Here is an 18,809-nt window from a genome sequence, read left to right on the forward strand (position 1 = left end):
TGTAAGAGATGTTGGACCTCGCATGATTTGTAGAGTGCCAAAAGTGCCCCAAAAGTCATCTGGAGCAGTTCCGAAGCAAAATATAAATCTAATAACGTGACAAAAATCACAATGTCGTAATGTGTGCAGATCACTCAAGGCATGGTTTACTAGTAGGCTGGTTCCGATGGACCAATCAGAGGACAGAAAAACGCTTCGTGGGCCAGCTCGGTGGCCTTCGGAGGGCACATTTTAAATCTGATTGGTTTCAAGAAAATGTTCCACTGCTAATATACAATGTAGTTGCTTTACATGAGCTAGCGCCAATTGATTATGATTATATATAGTGAAAATATGAATCTGCGGTTGCCGAACCGTGAGTATGCAGGGTCCACTGAATTAGAATTGAAGTTGCAGATAGAGGCCAGTGCTGCTTAATTTGTTTCGGCCGGCAGAGAAGCCCCGCTGTCCCTGACTATCCACCGCCGGCCGGGATTGTAGCTGCACCTGCTTTATATTTAAAAAAAATAAAACAAATAGAAATATCGGTTACATTGATTGAGGAACATCTTGTCATTGTTATTTGGAGATTTGTTTCCCACTTTCTGTTTGAGCAGGTGATGATTTAACACAGCTGTGCTCATGCGCTAGCTCAAACATTATTCACACTCCGCTCAGAAATCAGAGTGTCCATTTGGGCAGCTTGTCAATGATTTGGACCGTAGCACTGAAGGTTGATTTGAATAAACACAGATACGGCCATCTCGGGATTTGCATTCGTACAGAAGCAGCCATCGGTGGATTTGCAGAAACACAAACCGTCCACCTGCCGTAATGCCGCTTAAATAGTCACCCTGCACACATGTTGACCTTATCCCAAGACTTAATGACACTCGGCATGTTGCTCTGCTGTGGTAGTTGCATAATGGACATGGGACTGCTCAAATATTCCAGTCAAAGCACGACTGACATCCTCACATCCCCGTGGCTGCTTAATTAAGATAAAATCACACAAACGAGATGAAAATATCCTCTCCATGTTTGCCCGACTGAAGATTTCCTCAGAAAATGCTCTTGAGACGAATTTGTTTTTTCTTCAACAATACAATTACCGTAAAAAAGATAAATGGATCTGTTTGTACTTGGTAAACATCACTTCTGAGTCGTCGAGTCCAGTGAGTTGTCATGCATTGTCGTATTGAATTTTTTGGTTGGAGCTTATGAGGACAATTTGTAAGCTCGCTGTCCGTCGCGCCGCATTGCTTCACCTCAAGTCACCCAAGCGCACATATTTTGATGCTGTTGACCCGTCAATAGTTTTCAGCATGAGTAGCCCCTTTGGGAAACGGGGGAATTTTATGTTGGGCACTTGTATGCACGATTCGCTGCTCAAATTTTGTGCCCTGTAGGTGAGCATTAAAGCAGTGTTTTCCCCAACCTTGACTGATCCAAGGCACACATTTTACATTCCAATAATCCAATGAAACAAAACAAAAGTGTCATAAAAAGTATATATGATGAAATATAGATGATGTCAAATTTCCTCACAAAATTACAGACTCAATTTGAAACGTGGAGCAGTGTATTGGAACATGAAGGTGATAATGCTTAACAGGTTTATTGTACCTTCTGCCACCTCGTGGCGGAGTCGTCAATTGTTATGCCTGCCTTAGATGAAATTGAAGAAGTTCCCTTGACACTATTGACCCAGTCTTTTAAACAGCTTGTTCAGGTTCTTTATAGATTGTTATTTTTTTGATGAAATGGAGTTGTATTTCTTCTGCATGCTGCATGGGTGTGAAATAAACCTCTCTCTCTCTCTCTCTCTCTCTCTCGCTCTCTCTCTCTCTCTCTCTCGCTCTCTCTCTCTCTCTCTCTCGCTCTCTCTCTCTCTCTCTCTCGCTCTCTCTCTCTCTCTCTCTCACCCACCATGGTTTTTGGGACTGTGCACCATTCTGTTTTTGCACTCCTGGCCCCACCCCACCTCCTGCCTCTCGGGCTTTCTCCACTTGCCTCCTTTCTGTCTCTTTGTGTTCCTCTCTCTCCCTCTCTCTCTCTCTCTCTCTCTCTCTCTCTCTCTCTCTCTCTCTCTCTCTCTCTCTCTCTCTCTCTCAGCGTGGTGTATCAGGATGGGTTTTACGGCGCCGCAGACTTATACGTAAGTAAACTGACTGGCCACCAGCACGAGCTCCGTTGCCCTCCTCTCACAGCTTCCTCCTGCTCTTTCCCTCTGGGTGCGATTCGGCATGTTCGTCCTGTCATTCGCAACACAGAGCTGCACACTCGCACTCCAAACTCTTTTGATATTGCCCGTTTAGATTTCAAATGGTGACATTTGAGCTCAGGTCAAACTTGGCCGAAGGAATTTGAGCGTATAACAAAAGACCACGCCGAGCTGCTCTGTGTGCGGATGAAGCGGCGTTGCGGGTGTATGAACAAAGTGTGCGTGTCTCCAGGTTGACAACGGTTGTTTCTGTTTTCTCTATAGACTAGTGTTTCAGGACTCAGTCCTTAGTCCCAGATTGCCTCAGGTAGGGTCAACTGAACACCAAACCCACCGTGTGCATTGCTTTCCCTTACTCCCTACTCTGACCTTACAGTCATCTTCTGATCTGGTCTGGAACACATTGTCTTTTCGTAGATGTTCTCCTGCTTTAAATTGTGCTTTTTTTTTTTTTTTTTTTATTAAACTAACTCACTGAATTGTACACTTTGATCGTGGGGTCTTGACTAAAACACTAAATTGTTCTCCCCATTTCAGTAGAGAGCCTGATCTCATCTGGTTGACTAGATTTTGAGGAATTGACGACCACTCTGATTTTGTTCTGCATACAAAATGTACAAAGCAGTCACGAAAAAAAACCAAGATGGCTTGAATACAAACTTGAAGTTTCGGCGTCCTTCCTTTGCAATTGGAGGTTTCCGTTCACGACGAGGCGCGGTCGCCTGTGGTGAGACGCTCCGAAGTTAAAATGGAGAACAAGGTCTCTTCCTGATGGTTCTTTGAGCATGTGTGCCGCATGCGGACGAGCTGCGTTTCTGCTAACCACCTCCACTCTCGCACTCACCCGCAAGGCCTTGCTTTCTCACGAATAACCCAATCTTCTCCACCCCGCGCGGCCGTACATCCGAGTCTCCGTTTTGGAGTGGCGTTCTTTTTCCGCTTTGCTGTGCCGTACTCGGTCGCGCAGGCGTTTGTCGTGTGTTTTATTTCGGTTGCAATCGTAATTTTGGTCGCGCGCGCAGTCGGTGTTCGATGGTTTTCATTGTCAGCGTAGGCTTGTGTAAGTGGTGTTGTCTGCGAGTGTGTGATCCTTTTTCCAAGTCTACCCCTCTCTGTTTTCTTGGCCCTTTCCACTGAATCCACACGAAAATGATCAATGTTTGAAAACGATGGAATTGATGTGTTTGTATTCATACACTGCATACAAACTGTATGATGATGATGTGCGTCATGTGCCTTTTTGAGCGGAGGGTTTTCTGAACTGTTCCTGAGCCCGTGTGGCGAGATCCTTTCCACATTGATGCGGGGGGTCCAAGATCACGGACATTCAGTGTTGGGTTTCAGCTTTGTCGCTAACGAGCAAAGATTTCTCCAGATTCTCTGAAACTTTTTGATGATATAATGTCCCTCAATTGTTTACAATTGTCCATTGGTAAACGTTCTCACCGTATTCGATTTTCATTTCTATTTTACGACCCGTCTCAACTTCATTGGAATTTGTCTTTGTATTTTGTAGTCATTTCCTTGTCTAAATTGAAAATTGAGAAATCATGGCCACTGTGGAATTCTTGAAAACAATGCGTCTCACGGTGACTACTGACCTTCCTTCGCACAGTACCGGACATAACAAAACATCCTGCCTTGCGTGTTTTACACGTCGTAGCCCAACAGTCCGTCTGGGAGTCAGCTGTGTTGTTCGTGTGTCTCCAGGGAGGCTATCCTGCCGCCGCCGCCGCTGCCGCCGCCGCCGCTTACCGCTACACTCAGCCCGCGGCTGTAACCGGAGCAACTGCAGCAGCTGCCGCGTACAGTGACAGGTGAGGACAAGACACCAGCAAACACGCATCTCGCCGTACCGCAGAGGCGCTTGGGACCAAGCCCCTTTCATGCACTCGTTGGACGTTGCGCTAGGTTAAAAATGCCAAAAGAAACTGATCGCGTGGAAGGAGATCTGCCTGGAATACTTCCAGGAATGAACCACAACATGTATATTGACAGCTCACCGTTTGGCCAAAGTTCTTCTACAATTGCCCATCTCGCAACACTGCACTGTGTTTGTGCTTCCAGTTACGGCCGAGTTTACACGACAGATCCATACCACGCTTTAGCCCCTGCTGCCGCCGCCTACGGAGTGGGAGCCATGGTGAGCGAACACATGCAAACACAAGCTGCATTTTTGACGTATGCTGATGCAGTTGTTGATGGCTTACAAAAATAGAGAAGAGAATTCTCGTGTGAATGTTTTTGCTTGCTATTGTTGTTGTTGCGTGTGCTGTATCTGCTGTTTTGTGAATGATTAAATTATGAAGCTGAACTGGACAAGCTTCCGGGCATTTGGTGTTGGACTTGCCACGATAGAGTACAAGGCTTATTTTAAAATGCGGGTATCAACTGAATTTCTGTGAGTCCACAGCAACGGTAATATTTCACCACACCCCGACGTTACCGTGGTCTCTCTTGTCTGTTTCAGGCCAGTTTATACAGGGCGGGATACAGTAGGTTTGCTCCCTACTAAAGCCACAAATTACACCCGAGGAATTTCTTGTCTCTCCAGAAGCCTTTTTTTAAGCTCTTTGTTTGGCAGACGCACCCTTCCAACTTTCTGCTGGTGGACTACAGTGACAACCTCCTCCTCCTTTTTTTTTTTCTTTCCCCCCTCCCCACCATCTTTTTTTTCTATTGGTAAGAGAGATGGTTGCCACATCATCACTTCTTCTTTCCCCGTCTGTCTGACAAGGATCTAACGAAAAAGCTCTTGGCACAATTTCTGAACGCTAACGTTTTTAGAAACACTATTGGATCCGTTGGAAAGAAACTGCTCCTGCTTGATCCTCCGCACGACACACTACAGCGTTTTCTCCAACTCCTCATTAGAACCCACTCTCAAGTCTCTGTGCACCCAATCCCACGGTGTCCTTCGGTGATTGAGCTGCCACAAGAGCAGCATCGCTCGTAAAAGCGACACTAAAACGCCATCTTGAAGACAAGCGACGCCCCTCTGCCTTGGCACTGTGGCGCATTCGTCAAGCTCAACCAACGCGGGAGCGTCCAACTGACAGGAATTGCTCCTATCCCCCAAAAAAAACACCATCCAAAGCATCAACTTAAAATGCTCGATTTTTGGTGGAATCCCCAAAACGTTTCCATTTCACCCCAGGGGGTACAATGATATGTAATGTCCAAAAAAAAAAAAAGTTTTTTTTTCTTCTGCGTTACCTCAACATTTTATCTCATGTGAGTTTTGCTGCCATTCTTATTTAACATGCCTTTATTTCTGGTCCCCACATCATTTCATTGAGTAAATGAGCCAGCGGAAATCGTTTTGGTCATCAACTATCAACACGAAGAGGAGGAAGCATGATTCCTCCCCCCCAAAAAAGGACTCCTTTGATTTCCTCACTGCCGGACCTTGTAGCTCCAGCAGTAATGCGGTGACTTGAACCATCAGAAGAGATTTAATAGACGAGATGAGGGGAAAACAAACATCTGCATTTTGGCTGATAAACTGAGGCCGCCCCACCCCCATGCTGCTGGTTTCATGCAAGAAGCAATTTCAATGTTTTTGTCCGTTTCTGGACACAACAAACAATAATTTTGGCAGTACATATATATATATTTTTTTTTTTTTTTTTTCCAGTTAACTCCTATCATCATGTCTCTGATTTTTGTAGGAGGCCTGGCCAAGTTTGTTCCATGTAATCCACCTCCGTATACTCGCACTATGTTATTGTTATTGTTTGCCTTTTTTGGTTCCAAAGATTTTTTTTTTGTTGTTGTTGAAAAAAAAAAAAGCACACTTTAGACTTGATATATTTCTCTCTTTTTTTGTGGTTGTTTTGCCTGTACTTAACTCTGATATATTTTTTAATCTCTGGGTTTAAGATGTATTTTTCAAGGTTGAAACAGTCCAGTGCTGTCCGTAAGACACATTTCAAAGGTTTGCAGCACCTTTTGGGAACCTGCAATGAATACCAATCACGGAATTTTTTTTTTTACACATGGTGATAATTGACGTTTTTTTCTTCTCCCCTGCATTCAAACTGTTTTGCTGCAAATCCAAAAATGACAGAAGTTGGAATCATGAGGGACATTTGGCGAGATGATGGGATGTTTGGAATTGCCAATGCGAGAGGCAAAGGGACAGGACTGCGTTTCCACTTTGGAACAATGGAACGTTGTGCGGATGGCAAACATCAGGAATATTGAGGTGAAGATTATTAATCCTATAACTGACAGGACACCTTTTTTTTGTTTTTGTTTTTTTTTCCATTTCGGAATTGCTCGTGGAGCAGAGAACCCTGTGAGGATGTTTTGTATGATTGTGACACTGAGTGCTGTAGTGAGTATTTTTGGTGCGCTCTTATTTTTTTTATTTTTTTGTCTTATTATTCCTTACAAGTATTACCACAAGTGTTGCTATGCATGCTTTCCCGGGAGAGGGCCGATGTCACCGAACTATTTGCTTTGTGCATGAATTCTAGTCGGGAGTGCTGGAGGACGATACGGCGGAGGTGCGCGAGCGATGTGTTTGTTTTATGACGTAGCGAGACGAAGGAACAACTTTGGGATGTTCCCTGATTGAAGGTGAGGGAGGAAAGTCAGAAAAAGTCAAAGTATCCGAGCCCAAAGCTGATTTCGGTCTGCTTTAATAATTTGGCTGATCTCGGCCAAATGCCTCTGAGGTTGTCACGGTAATCACCTATGTCATATCAGATATGTTGAAAGTTTAATTTGGGATGTCCACCGCCCCCGCATTCCTCCCCCCCTGCGGGTTTCCTTTTGTAATAAGTGATAACAGTGCTGAGGCAGACCAGACCCACTGTAGGACACTTCAAAATGTTGCCTGTCAGTAGGAGGGGAAAAAAATTAAATATTGATGTTGGGTGCACAAAGCATTCTGTGCTTTTTCTTCGGATGGGATGTTATTTGAACAGCTGAGAGGGGGGGGGGGTAAAAAAAAAGCTTAACAATTTGAATGCTAGAAGCCAACTTTACACACAGCTGGTCTTCAACTCTGACCCCTGAGTCCTTGCACTGTGCTCACATCAAACTAGATGTTGGAACATTGTGATCAGGATGAAGGAAATGCGTGTGAATTGCATGCGGCCTCTTTTCTGTATCACATGCTGTCAAAGGTCGCATTTGACAAAAGTGACTATTCATTTCACTCTGTATTTCCTCACCATGTTTGATTTTTCCATCCTTGTATCTGCCTTATGTTTATTCTCCATTATTATTGAATGTATATAATAAACTGTTTGGTTTTTATACTGCTTTGTGGATATGAGTGATTGCTTCACCTGGATGCAACGAGCACATTTTCCGATAAGTTGCTCACTCGCGCTGTTTTTGTTTGCGTTTGCGTCGCTTGAATGGTGTCATCCAATCAGGAGAGAGCCTATTTGTCATACAAAAGGGAAAGGAGCACACGTTTCCATTCACTGCTGTGCGGTCTTCCGATTCCACCCGTCAGGCGCTTTCTTCGCAGCACATGAGCTCATATGACTCAGATGATAGATGGCGGCGAGTATTGTGCACCATTCATGCTGCTTCTCGACTTTTGCTCTGCACAAAATCGACTGCGTCTTCCTCCATCTCTCCCTTTTCTAATGTTTGCTAATGGAGAGCCGCGGGCAATCTGGAAAGCATCTTTAGCTGTAAATGTGCCGCTAATGGCTGCGAATTGGTCGGCTGTGGCGACAAGTCTTGTATGGCTGCTAATTGCACCGATGCGCAAGGGGACAATTGGCCGTTTGATGGGAATTCTCGCCGACTGATTGGAAGGGACGACTGAATGTGTTTGATAGGAGGGGATTTGTGAGGTCATCATTGCCCTTTGCACGTTGCGATGTCACTATAGCAGGGAGAAATGAAGTAGAGATTGTCATCCGTCTTCCATCCATACATATTCTACTGCTTATGCCGTTCGGGGTCACCGGTGACCTGATATTTATTCCATCGGATTTAACAGGGCTAGAATCCGATTATATCCTGTAGGTTTTATACGAGCAGTATTTTTGGGGTCGATCAACCAGTTTTAAACATCGATAACCCACCGCCCCAAGTCAGACAGAATCATTATTCTTACAGTTTATAGATTTATGTCATGTCGAATTTGTAAAATGCAATGTGTGGAATGTATTTTATGATTTTTGTAGTTCTTTATCGTCTTCTTTTTATGGATTCATTTTTTTTATATTTTGGGACACCGCTGGAACGTTTTTTTTTTTTTTTAATCTATCGCAGCCTTCTGAGACCGTGACTGTCGTCAACGCTGAGTTTTTGTTGTTTGTTGGTGTGCGAACAGTGCCCCCACGTGGTTGGACCGCGGCATTACCGCTGTGCCGCTTGCGAGGCATGCTTTTCGTTGGCTGTTTGTGCACCATCGGCACAGTTCGTTTGCGAGATAAGGTTGAACCAAAAAAAGAAAGCAGCGTTCAGGCTTTATATATCAAGAAACCTTTATTGACAACAGTAACTCGTCTTTAAATATACATTTACCAGGAAGTGTGCTATAACTTGGCACGTGACGACGTTAATCAATGAGTAGGGCTTGAGGAATCTAATCTTGTGCTTGCCTGCCCTTCTTTCCCTTTGCTAATGTCTACTGACTGACAGTTCCGACCCGTTCTATCACCTCAGGGCTGCTCTGTATACCATCTTGTTGAGAATAAATTTGCATTTGCGATGTTGCTTTACAGGTTTGCGTGGAGATGCAACAGCAGCTTGAATCATGACAAGAAACATGTGGAAGACGACAGGATTATGTGCAGTATCATACACGGTATTATTCATATTCTTATTTGGGGTTTTCTAATCTCAGAGGAGAACTCTTCGGGTTGCATGCGTGACGCACAGAACCGACGCGCACTTTAGTGCAGAGCTGCATACAAGGGAGAGCTGAGATGTCCCAACAGTTGCTAACTGGGAGTACACTAGGTTAATTTAGATTTTTGGTTTAGTATTTTTTTTTTTTAGATTTACATAATCATTTACAATAAAGTTACACCACTCTATAATTGTAGTTCTTTTTACAGGTTTGTATTATTGATCTTTTTCTTTGTGTGAGGACGGGTTGGAATCACAACATTCTTAGAGAGGCGTGAGGCGTATACCAAATTAGGGTTCATTGTTACTCCTGAAGTAGACCTCCTAAAAACAACCCTAATTATAGTCTACTATAAGTACATATTTCATTTTTTTCATCTTTCAGTCACACAGTATTTACAATTAGGCCATACATAAACATTTGTTTTTGTACCAAGTAAAAGAGCATTTTTTTCATGTACTTGTATGTGCAAGAAAGAGAGTTTAAAATTGTCCATAATATTCGTCATATGGTTCTCTGTAGTTGGTGCTCTGAGGGCGAGGAATGCTATAATCTTTATTGGGGTCAATTTCCTGCAAAACACACACAACCACACACACACACACATACACACGAAACATCAGTACAATTACAGTAACACTTGTTAAACGGTGCTGTCATGAAGCATACAGTGTGACTTAACAAGGGAAGGTCACAGTGCGCATTTACATGTGAGATGGTGAACCCTGACAGTTTATTACTTACGGTCATAGAGAATCCGGACTCGTAGGGCGATCGCAGTGTTGGATCAGATCGCCCGCCTGAAGGGAGAAATGTCACACATTAGCACATATCCGCCGTGCATTATTCACTCCTGCTGAAAGCTGAAAACATAGAAATGCTGCATTGTACTGTGACATATTTTATTTTAAATCATGTTTTTTCACTATCGTCTTAATATTATTTACAGAATACTATGCAAATGTGTTTATTCCGGAAGGAATTCGTTCATTATATACGTAAGAGTACAGCTCAGAATGCTGATCACTTCCTAGTTTCTTTCATCGAAAAATCATTTTTGATGATTTCTTTTGTAATGGGCCTTTTCTAGTGTGCCTCCATGAGAGGTGCGTTGCGTTGCCATTTGATGCTCATTTTTAGGTCAAGTTGAAGTCCTCCTGCTGCCATGGATGGATGTGCGCTAACATTAGCTTTAGCTCGTGCTAAACTGTCCTGCCGCATGTCAGTCAGGCTTTTTTTTTTTTACCTCATTTAACGTGCCTTCTATCTGTTTGATTTATTTGATGATCACATTAGCATCCAAGTTTGTACTACCCCCCGCCCCATCAACCCCTCCCCCAACCGCTATCGCCGAGTAAGTTTTGGCTCAAAGGTGGACGCTGTCCGCACCGATTCCCCCCTTCTATGGGTACTTTTTTCTCCATTGTCATTCTCATCCGAGACCTGCTACAATGTAGCGTCAGCTAGTAGTGAGGAGGACTGACTTGATGTCTGATTGTTTTGCCTGAAGTATCGATGACGGACATCGGCAGCCTTCGAGATTACCCGATACCTTGAAATAAGGTCTGCATCTGCCGTTACCTGGTATCGGTTCTCGCCCATCCGTATTTAATCCCATTACGGTCACGACGCTAAGTGGAACCGGTGCAGGCTTCTTACCTCTTCTGTTTTGTGGGTCATTCTCGAAGCTTCCATTCTCCGTTCCCGCTTTGGGACTGTTCAATCCCGGGATATCGGCACTGGGGCTGGTCCAGCCCGCAAAGCTCAGGGGCACCTCCCTGGACTTGGCCTCCCCCCTGCACAGGAAGGCAATTTGCGACAAGCCATGTCCCATCAACAACACCCAGCCGTTGGCGACCAATGCCATGGCGAGCGTCGGGTCGTCCCACTGCGGCCGCCGGCCGAACTTCGCGTTCCCTCTGCTGAGCATTGCAATCCACGCCACCCAGATGCCCGCGGAGAGCAACAGCGTGAGGAAGAGGAGCACAGCCTGTTGGCGACTCTGCTGGTGGGTGGCCCCCGCGTAGCTGTAGCTGTACGTGAAGCAGGAGCGACACAGGAAGTGCGTGGACAGTATCAAGCTGACGGCCAGGAGGCACAGGACGTAGATCTGCAGCATGACAAACTCGTCTTGGCTGTACTCGCACGGCTTCTTATCACGCACCAATACCAGGATGAGCCACTCCGTGGAGATGATCACCTGGACGGTGAAAAGCCCCAAAGCCATGGCGGGCTCGCCCCAGCCTCGGGCGGCCGCGAAGCCCAGCAGAGCAAGGCAGTGAGCCAGCAAGCAGGAAAAGGCCAAGGCGAAGAAGACGCCGAATAGGAAGAGCCTGGTGGGGCACGTCTGGGGGCTGAGCTGGATGATGAAGGAGAAGGTGATGGCGAAGATTCCGCCCGTGGCCAACAAGAACATGGACATGCAGGCCACCGTGCCTCCGATGTTGCTGCGTTGCTGCCGTAAGAAGACGCAGACCCACAGCGACCAGATAAGGAGGCCGAGCAGGAGGAACATACTGAAGAGGAAGCCCGAGGAGGCCAGGGTCTCCAGGATGATGCCCCACATGGCTTTGCGGTCACACAGGTACCTATAGAGAGGATCGAGTCCCGGGCCGCAACCCGAAATGGCCTCCCCGAAGGTGGCGTTTGAGGAGGAAGCGCTTGCGCTCCCGTTACTGATCGCGTTCGTTGATGTTGATTGAGTTAAACATGTCAAGGGGATGCGCAGGAGGCAGAGGAGTGCGAATGCCAACTTGTGATCCTCAGGTAAACCCACTGGACTCATTTTGGAAATGCACACCGGGAATTTGCTCCCTCCTTTGGTGTCCTTGGATATTTTCCCCTCCTGAAACGAAATACAACCTTAGCGTTAAGGAAAATCCATGTGTAGCGATGAGGGAGTAGGGACAAGCTGCTTCCACTCTTGTTGGAAGACTTTCGACCGGATTTGGGAGTGTGTCTGTGGGAATTGTTATCTGGATGTTGAACCTGAGAGAGAGAGAGAGAGCCTGCCTCACAATCTCCTCCGAGTTCATTCCAAAGTTGTCAGATAGGCTTCACCCACATCAAAGTCATTAAAGCGCATTGACCTTCCTTTGTGCAACGGGGCGCGGTCACACTGGGAAACAAAAGCTGCTTGCTTCAATTGTCCCGAAGGTTTGGTCCTCCCTGCGCACGCATTTCGTTTTCTCCAAGTCTTATGACTTCCTCCTACATTCGAAAAACACGCACGTTAGGTTCATTAAGGACTAAAACAACAGCGGTGGAGGACGGCAAACTGTGCGGTGTGAAGTGCACACATTGACGCTGCTCCTGCTTCCACTCGAGATGCGTTCTTATTTGGTTCAATTGTAAACCCGCATAGATAGACGCCGCATCTGTTTTTGAACAGGACATACGGACGGACTTGCTCCCGAAGAGGGCGGCGGGAATCGCTGTTGCTTCTCCCAGCCGACCTCAGGCGGAACAGTCCTTGAACTGATCGCCAGTCAGTGACAGGGCACATATCGAAGCAAACGACCACACACCCCCCACATTCACACCGTCACTGAGTGGGAACCGACCCACTTGGCGACTTCTTAGAAACGTAAAGAGAAAATGTTTCTCCTTTTGACTGTTTTGTCAACATGCTCGTCCCTCGTCCAAATTGAATCAATGCCTTTATTTTTGAAGAGGCGTGTCTTGGTCTCGTGTTGCACAGACTTGAGTCAGTCGACACGTTGAGAGTGAGAGGAAAGGTAACAGGCGGAGGGAAGACATAAACATGTCAGAACAAGGACGAGAGCTTTGAGCGAGGGCCACAAAACGAGATTGTTGCCCTTTCTGCTCAGTATCAGCTCTAGACTCGGCACAAAATGAAGATTCAGACAGCAGGGTGAGTCCATTAGATTTGTTTTGCGGTGCAGTTTAAAAAGGGGCTGTGAAAGATACTCCCTCCAGATAGTCGAGTACCGGGAAGTTTCACTTCCTGCTGGCTTCTGAGACATCCTTTGTTTCATTGGCATGTTTAAATGTGGTCTTTATTTGCATCAGTGGATTGATATGACCCAGGCTGTCCAAACCAATGTGCCCCCCCCTCCCCCCCGGCATTGAATGAAAACTCCATCCATCCATCTTTCACAGTGCTTCATTTGGATCACAAGTGAGCTTAAGCCGAACCCGGCTGAGTTCGGTCGAGTGCCATTTTAGAAAATGGCCGCCAGTCAATCAGAGGCCAGATGAGGACAAACAACCATTCACGTGGCTCCGGCGGAGTCTTCATTTCAACCTCACATCTGTTTTGAGAATATGAGTGCTACATAACAAAAAAAAAAAAAGAAAAAAACTGAAGGTGACCATTTTCCGTTCCTTGACGATCTTTAATGTGATGTCTTCATAAATGAGCCAGAGAGCACAAAGTGGAAGAAACTATTTTTTGCCTCTAAAATTGCAGTGCTTTCAAGATAAATTAGTGTTTTTCTTTTCATCATAAATGGTTTATTTGTATCTTGGAATATAGTGAAAAGTCCAACAGCACACTCTCCCTTCTCACTCGGCCCACCTTCACCATCTTTAACTAAACTTAAAAGAAAAATGGATAGTGGGTCGCAAATGGCCCCCGGGCCGTAGTTTAGAAACCACCGTGCTAATTGAATGCCTTTGTGATGTGTTGTCAAAGCCCAACCGCTTTGAGCTTTGTATCCAGCGCTTGTAATTTTGGATCTCTCGACTCCAGGTTACGCAGAAAGAGCCCAACTGGCATTAGCCGCAATCAATCACAAGAATTGACGCTTACCGTTCAATCCTCTTGTTCAATCCTATCCAGACTTGTTGCAAGGCACGATTCGTTGCTGCATCGATGCCTACTCAGCGTGTAGCCATGCGGACGTCTCTCATTCGGGGCATGTGCCCATCGCGCCGGTCGCTCCAAGATAATCGGGAAAAAAAAACACGAGGTGTGGACGCCGCGGAGCCACTGGGAGTGGAGTGTTCACACCTGGGCAGCACTACAAGAAACCTGCATCCCTCCTCATACTTTTCCTTTTTCCCTCCTCCTGTCTCCCGCCGTCTATAGGTGGGGCTCGCACACCTGGAGGAAACACGCACACACAAAGGGAGAGTTCATTCCTGCACGGTTTCCCTGATTGGTCGCAGGATTTGGAATCTACCTGGAGTGAGTGGAATTCCACAAGCGTGATTCTAATCCGAACCTGCCGTAAAAGCGGGTATGGGGCGGGGGTTCGAGTTGGGGTACGCAACCGTTGCCGTGGTTACACTATCATGAGAGTAACAATAGCTGACGGTTGAGGAAGTTGACCTCTGGGTATGTTGTGTCAAAAAATGAGAGCGCTGTTCTCTTACGCAAGACCATATGTCAGCTTTTAAGTCGTGTCAGGACAAGACGGGATGTCAAGTGGGTGTGTTTGCTTCAATCCCAGCTCTTGATTTCAACCAAACCCGTAGCAGCTTAAATCATATACAGAACGCGGGCAGAGTTTGTTTTGTGTAATAGTGTAAAAAAATCTTTTGGGGGTGTTTTGAAATGCTCAAAGCGGAGCGATTTACGACTTTGACGGTGTCGCTGCCCCTTGCGAAGCGTTTCAACATTGTGTTCATTGATGCGGATGGCAGAGCTTTATTTTGGAAAGCAAAAGCAACCATGGCAACCCAAGTGTGGGAAACTTTTGTGACGATTACTCATTCGGACAAAAGCTGTGATGTTGTTTTAATGATGAATTACGGTTCATCACAGAGACCTTGAAAAGACATGACGCAGACTGAGGCTTTGGGGTTTTTAGGGGGCATTTATGTTTTATGTTTATGTTTATTTATTCATATTACAAGGGCGGTGATTCAGAGACGATTAAACTATATTGATTTTATATTGTGTGGAGCTTTTCCGGATATGCTTGGATGCGGATAAATTATTTGTAACTGAAATAGTCATTTCTCTCCCTCTTCATAACTCGTCATTGCAAAGATCATTTGTGTTGAGAAGCGAGGTCAAGGCTCGATTCCCCTCTGAGCCTCCGCTTAGCTCTCGCTACCTCCTATTGGCCAACCCCAAAATCCGGAACTATTTACCTCGTCGCCTTCAACGGAAAGCTGCGATGTAGCAGGTTCTCAAAAAAAAAAACCCGATAATATGTCAACAAACAATCAATACGTCTTTCCAACAAGAACGGGACACGGTGAGTTCTGAAAAGAAAGCCATTTAATGGTACTATTAGGACGCGTCAGTTCACAGTACGTTTGCTCTGTTGTGTGCTTGCAACGCGTTTGTAGTCATGATCGTCTCCAAGGAAGGAAGGACGAGAGCATCTTAAAGGGGCTGAAAGGGCATTTGTCATGTTCACACTCTCCTTACACCCCACGATGTTTACCGTGACCTTGTGAAGTCGGACAACGCAGCATAACAAGAAAGGAAATACAAAAGGGTACACCGGGAAATAAGGTACCAAATATTTACACTTAAATAACCAGCTAGAAAGCAAATCAAACTAGTTTCGACCAGTTTTACTCGCGTCCTTTGGCGTGGGTTGGGGTGGTGGCACTCTAGTCATGTAAATGGAGGAGTCGGCAGGAAAGGGGGCGTGAAGTTTTCTCGTCAATCTTTCAAGAGTATTATATACTGTAAACAGTATGATATGTATAATAATATATATCAAAAATGAGTGTAATTAAGACAACCCTCTACTTAGTAGAGTGAAGCAAGAGGTAGGTGACGAGAGGGGCATTAAGGGTGGGGGAAGGGGGGGCGCCGGCTGCCTTATCCTGACGAGCCGAGCAGGGGTGGAGAAGAGGACAAGAGGAGAGCGAGCGGCTTTAAATGATGCCGTATTTGGCCAAGTCGCTGAGCTCCATGTCGCCGAAGGCTTCCCACGGGCACACCACCGTGATGTCCGTGCCAAGACCCTCCATGCCGGGGATGTCGTCGCCGAAGCTGCAAACGAGGGGCACAATCAACATTTTGTTTTCGGGAGGCCTCGCGTCTATTGCGGTGCGTCTCCAAAAACAAATCACCGAATTAGATGTTCAAACGACACATCACTTTACAGAGGCTGCGCGCAATGTTTCAATGCTAGCATTGTTGTTTTAGTACTAATCTATTGTATATTTTTTGGTTTTTGTTTTTTTTTACCCCTTCTGGCCTGGTTTGGGCGCCTTGCTCTTGAACGTGCGAGTCTGCCTCTGCTTGAATTTGGGTGGGCCCTTCTTGGGTGTAGTGGGGCCGGTGGTTCCACCAGGGGCCAGAGCGCTTCCTGCCGGTGGGCTGGCGTTCATTGTTCTCTAAAAAAAACAACCCAAAAACTTTTTTAAAAAACTCAAAAGATCACAACCAGTTATTGTGGCTTCACCCTCTCTGCCTGATTCCCTATAAATAATCCTGTTAGCATCTCTGCGCTAATCTACACAGATTATGCAGATGGGTTTCAACCCCCAGATTAACTGTAATCCGTTTTTGATCCGCTGAAAACTAATTGCCCTTCCTCGACAACAAGGATGCAGACCGTCCGCTACATTTCGTACGGCTGCCTGCAAAATGGAGATTGGCGGACCTGATTTGAACTCGTATCGCACTATCGTGTCACATAGTTATGCAACACAGCACATGCGGAATTGCTGCCTGAGATCCGCATCAAGATGAAGATGTTGCGATTTAAGAGCCACCTGTTTCCGCGACTGCTCGACCCTCTACACCTGTCACGACCGATTTTTCTTTTGGTTTGCAAGATTAACTGCTTTTTTTTTTTTTTTTTTTTTTTAACATTAAGTCTTTTTCCTGTCCTGCATCACAGGTTTTCATTCCTCACAAAGTTTAATTGAAAACCATTGGCATATATGCCGTCAGATTTGATTCAACCCTGCTACAAATTGAGACGTGCAGTAACAATCTACGTTGAGCGGTAAATTCAAAAGCATTGCAATCGTGCGTCCCGATTGTTAATTCTCACCTGTTGGAGATATCCCAGGGAGGCCGCCGCTGATCTCTCCTCCTCCTGCTTCTGTCTGTGTCATTTGCCGTCGGCGCCGATCTTTTATACCTTCATCTCTAATCCCTTGAGGCGCCTCTTTCCAGTCACGTGGTCACCAAAGGTCACCCAAACTCCTGCAGCACTCCCTCAGGCCTTGCGGTGTGAACCAAAGTCACAGGTCAATCTGTCGGGATTTGATCAGGTTTATCCCTCTAAAACCTCAGTACGCCTGTCATGAGATTTGCAGGAAAGAGGAGGAGAAGCTTCTGGTCGCGTTTCTAGTACATGTGCTCGGCTGAGCTACCACGTGCTTCTTTTTGTCCACGAATGTCGACACGAGTGCTTTTGTGACTTTGCACATAAGAAGAAACTCTTTAGTCAAAAAACAACAGTCAACAGCAGCACAAATCTAATGAGATCCAAGTTAGTTTTCTAAATAATTAAATCGTTTTGGTTGTACAGTGTTGTTAAATTGCAATGTCTGTTATTAATGCAAGAACACGCGAACTTAGGTCATGTTTTCTGTGAAGACTCGACTACATTGTTTGGACTTTGAAAAGTTTTAAAAGTTATTCAAAGGAATGAGTGACACATACTGTAGTATCTGTATCCATGTCAATACTGTAAATAAGAATAAGCTTTTTTTTTTTTCCTTTGTACCTGGTAGTCTCCCAAATGAGGGCAGCGCAACAGCTAAGCCTCTTGAGCCGCATGTAGGCTGCAGAGCGGAAAGAGTTACCCTCTTGAACACAGTACACACATCCTACATGCAAAGACCGGATCTCCAATCTAAAGGTCAGGAGCCAGGAAGTACCAGGCCCCACTGAGGCAGGTCATCATATCCAGCAGATGAGGCAACGCAGGGCATGCAAAAAAAAAGTGTACCTTTACACGTTAATGAAATAATGAACAGCGAGCTGAAGTTTTCAAGCGAAATCCAAATACTGTGGATACATAGCGACTGGTGATAGTCATCATAGCCAAGAATTTGGAGTACAGAGCACGCTGGGCATGTTCCTCTCATAGAAGGAGCCACACAATAAATAATAAAACGAATGATAAATAAGTACATCTCACTTCGGCGTATGGTGACTATTCATCTCTTATGTAAAGTACCTGAAGGCAGACGTGACATGAACCAAGGCATGAATGATCCGAGGTCATCGTCAATGAAGGGTGTCACAAACATATGCAGCGTCGAGAACGCCCCTATTGTGGGTCAATGGGTCAATCTTCAAGTGCAGCCATGCAAAGGCGCTAATACTGTACTGTTAATTAGATTAACGCGGGGGGCCTGGGAACAGAAATATAGCACAATAACAAAAAGGCTAACGTTAAAAACACAGTACACACCAAGGTTGGAGTGGCCTTCCTGTGTGAAGTTTCTCAATCTCAATTCGGAGACTAAACTAGATAACAGACCCTTTAGTTTCAATTCATACTTTCTCAGCAGTTTCCATTTTCAATGTAGCTCTTCCACAGCCAGCCACTCGGAGGTGCAGTGGCGCAAGTGGCATCGAGTAGCATTTGACCACCGACGAAGAATAAAATTCGACTTCAGAGAGAACAACAGCACTTTAACGTGTACCTTTCCTATTCGTGTCACGGGTGAGTAAAATGCACTAAAAAGTCACAAAAATAGTTAACATTGTTAAAACATTAGTACTGAGCACATTATGTCTGCACGAGTGGGAACTGAGATCGTTTTCGGTGAAAGTGTGTAAGCATGAGCGTAAAATGGATGCTAACTATGCTAATGCTAGCGAGTGTATAGCGAGAGAATATCAAGAAACTAAACGTGAGAACTGAAGAAACTGCTGAA

General features: G+C 45.5%; 3 protein-coding genes across 13 annotated transcripts in view; 1 reads left to right on the top strand and 2 right to left on the bottom strand.

Annotated features, from left to right (window-relative positions):
• Positions 1–5,403, top strand: part of LOC109516441 (RNA binding protein fox-1 homolog 2-like) — a 30,718-nt gene extending 25,315 nt beyond the window's left edge. For 5 of the 10 annotated variants that reach the window (XM_019870983.1, XM_019870981.1, XM_019870979.1 and 2 more), the window contains 4 exons: positions 2,095–2,137; positions 3,914–4,020; positions 4,271–4,346; positions 4,674–5,403. In XM_019870983.1, coding sequence (XP_019726542.1) covers positions 2,095–2,137; positions 3,914–4,020; positions 4,271–4,346; positions 4,674–4,718 — 271 coding nt within the window. In that variant the 3' untranslated portion in view covers positions 4,719–5,403. Of the gene's footprint in view, positions 1–2,094; positions 2,598–3,913; positions 4,021–4,270; positions 4,347–4,673 lie in introns of those variants that run through there. The other 5 variants (XM_019870980.1, XM_019870988.1, XR_002168336.1 and 2 more) reach the window with 5 other exon arrangements.
• A 3,243-nt stretch (positions 5,404–8,646) lies between these two features.
• On the bottom strand, positions 8,647–15,101 carry LOC109516453 (G-protein coupled receptor family C group 5 member D). Of its 2 annotated transcripts, XM_019871015.1 has the most exons (5): positions 14,180–15,101; positions 13,807–14,100; positions 10,692–11,877; positions 9,777–9,832; positions 8,647–9,604 (listed from the first exon to the last, which is right to left on the bottom strand). In XM_019871015.1, the coding sequence occupies exons 3-5, from the start codon at positions 11,815–11,817 to the stop codon at positions 9,515–9,517; spliced, it is 1,272 nt and encodes a 423-aa protein (XP_019726574.1). In that variant the 5' UTR covers positions 11,818–11,877; positions 13,807–14,100; positions 14,180–15,101; the 3' UTR covers positions 8,647–9,514. The 2 variants fall into 2 exon arrangements, with proteins under 2 accessions (XP_019726574.1, XP_019726573.1); XM_019871014.1 differs by having other exon boundaries at positions 13,807–15,101.
• A 106-nt stretch (positions 15,102–15,207) lies between these two features.
• Positions 15,208–17,412, bottom strand: pde6hb (phosphodiesterase 6H, cGMP-specific, cone, gamma, paralog b). The gene is made up of 3 exons (XM_019871016.1): positions 16,967–17,412; positions 16,153–16,301; positions 15,208–15,954 (listed from the first exon to the last, which is right to left on the bottom strand). The coding sequence occupies exons 2-3, from the start codon at positions 16,293–16,295 to the stop codon at positions 15,837–15,839; spliced, it is 261 nt and encodes an 86-aa protein (XP_019726575.1). The 5' UTR covers positions 16,296–16,301; positions 16,967–17,412; the 3' UTR covers positions 15,208–15,836.
• Positions 17,413–18,809: the final 1,397 nt, after the last annotated feature.

This window comes from Hippocampus comes, unplaced genomic scaffold, assembly GCF_001891065.2.
Source record: "Hippocampus comes isolate QL1 unplaced genomic scaffold, H_comes_QL1_v1.1 scaffold343, whole genome shotgun sequence".
NCBI classification, from domain to species: domain Eukaryota; kingdom Metazoa; phylum Chordata; class Actinopteri; order Syngnathiformes; family Syngnathidae; genus Hippocampus; species Hippocampus comes.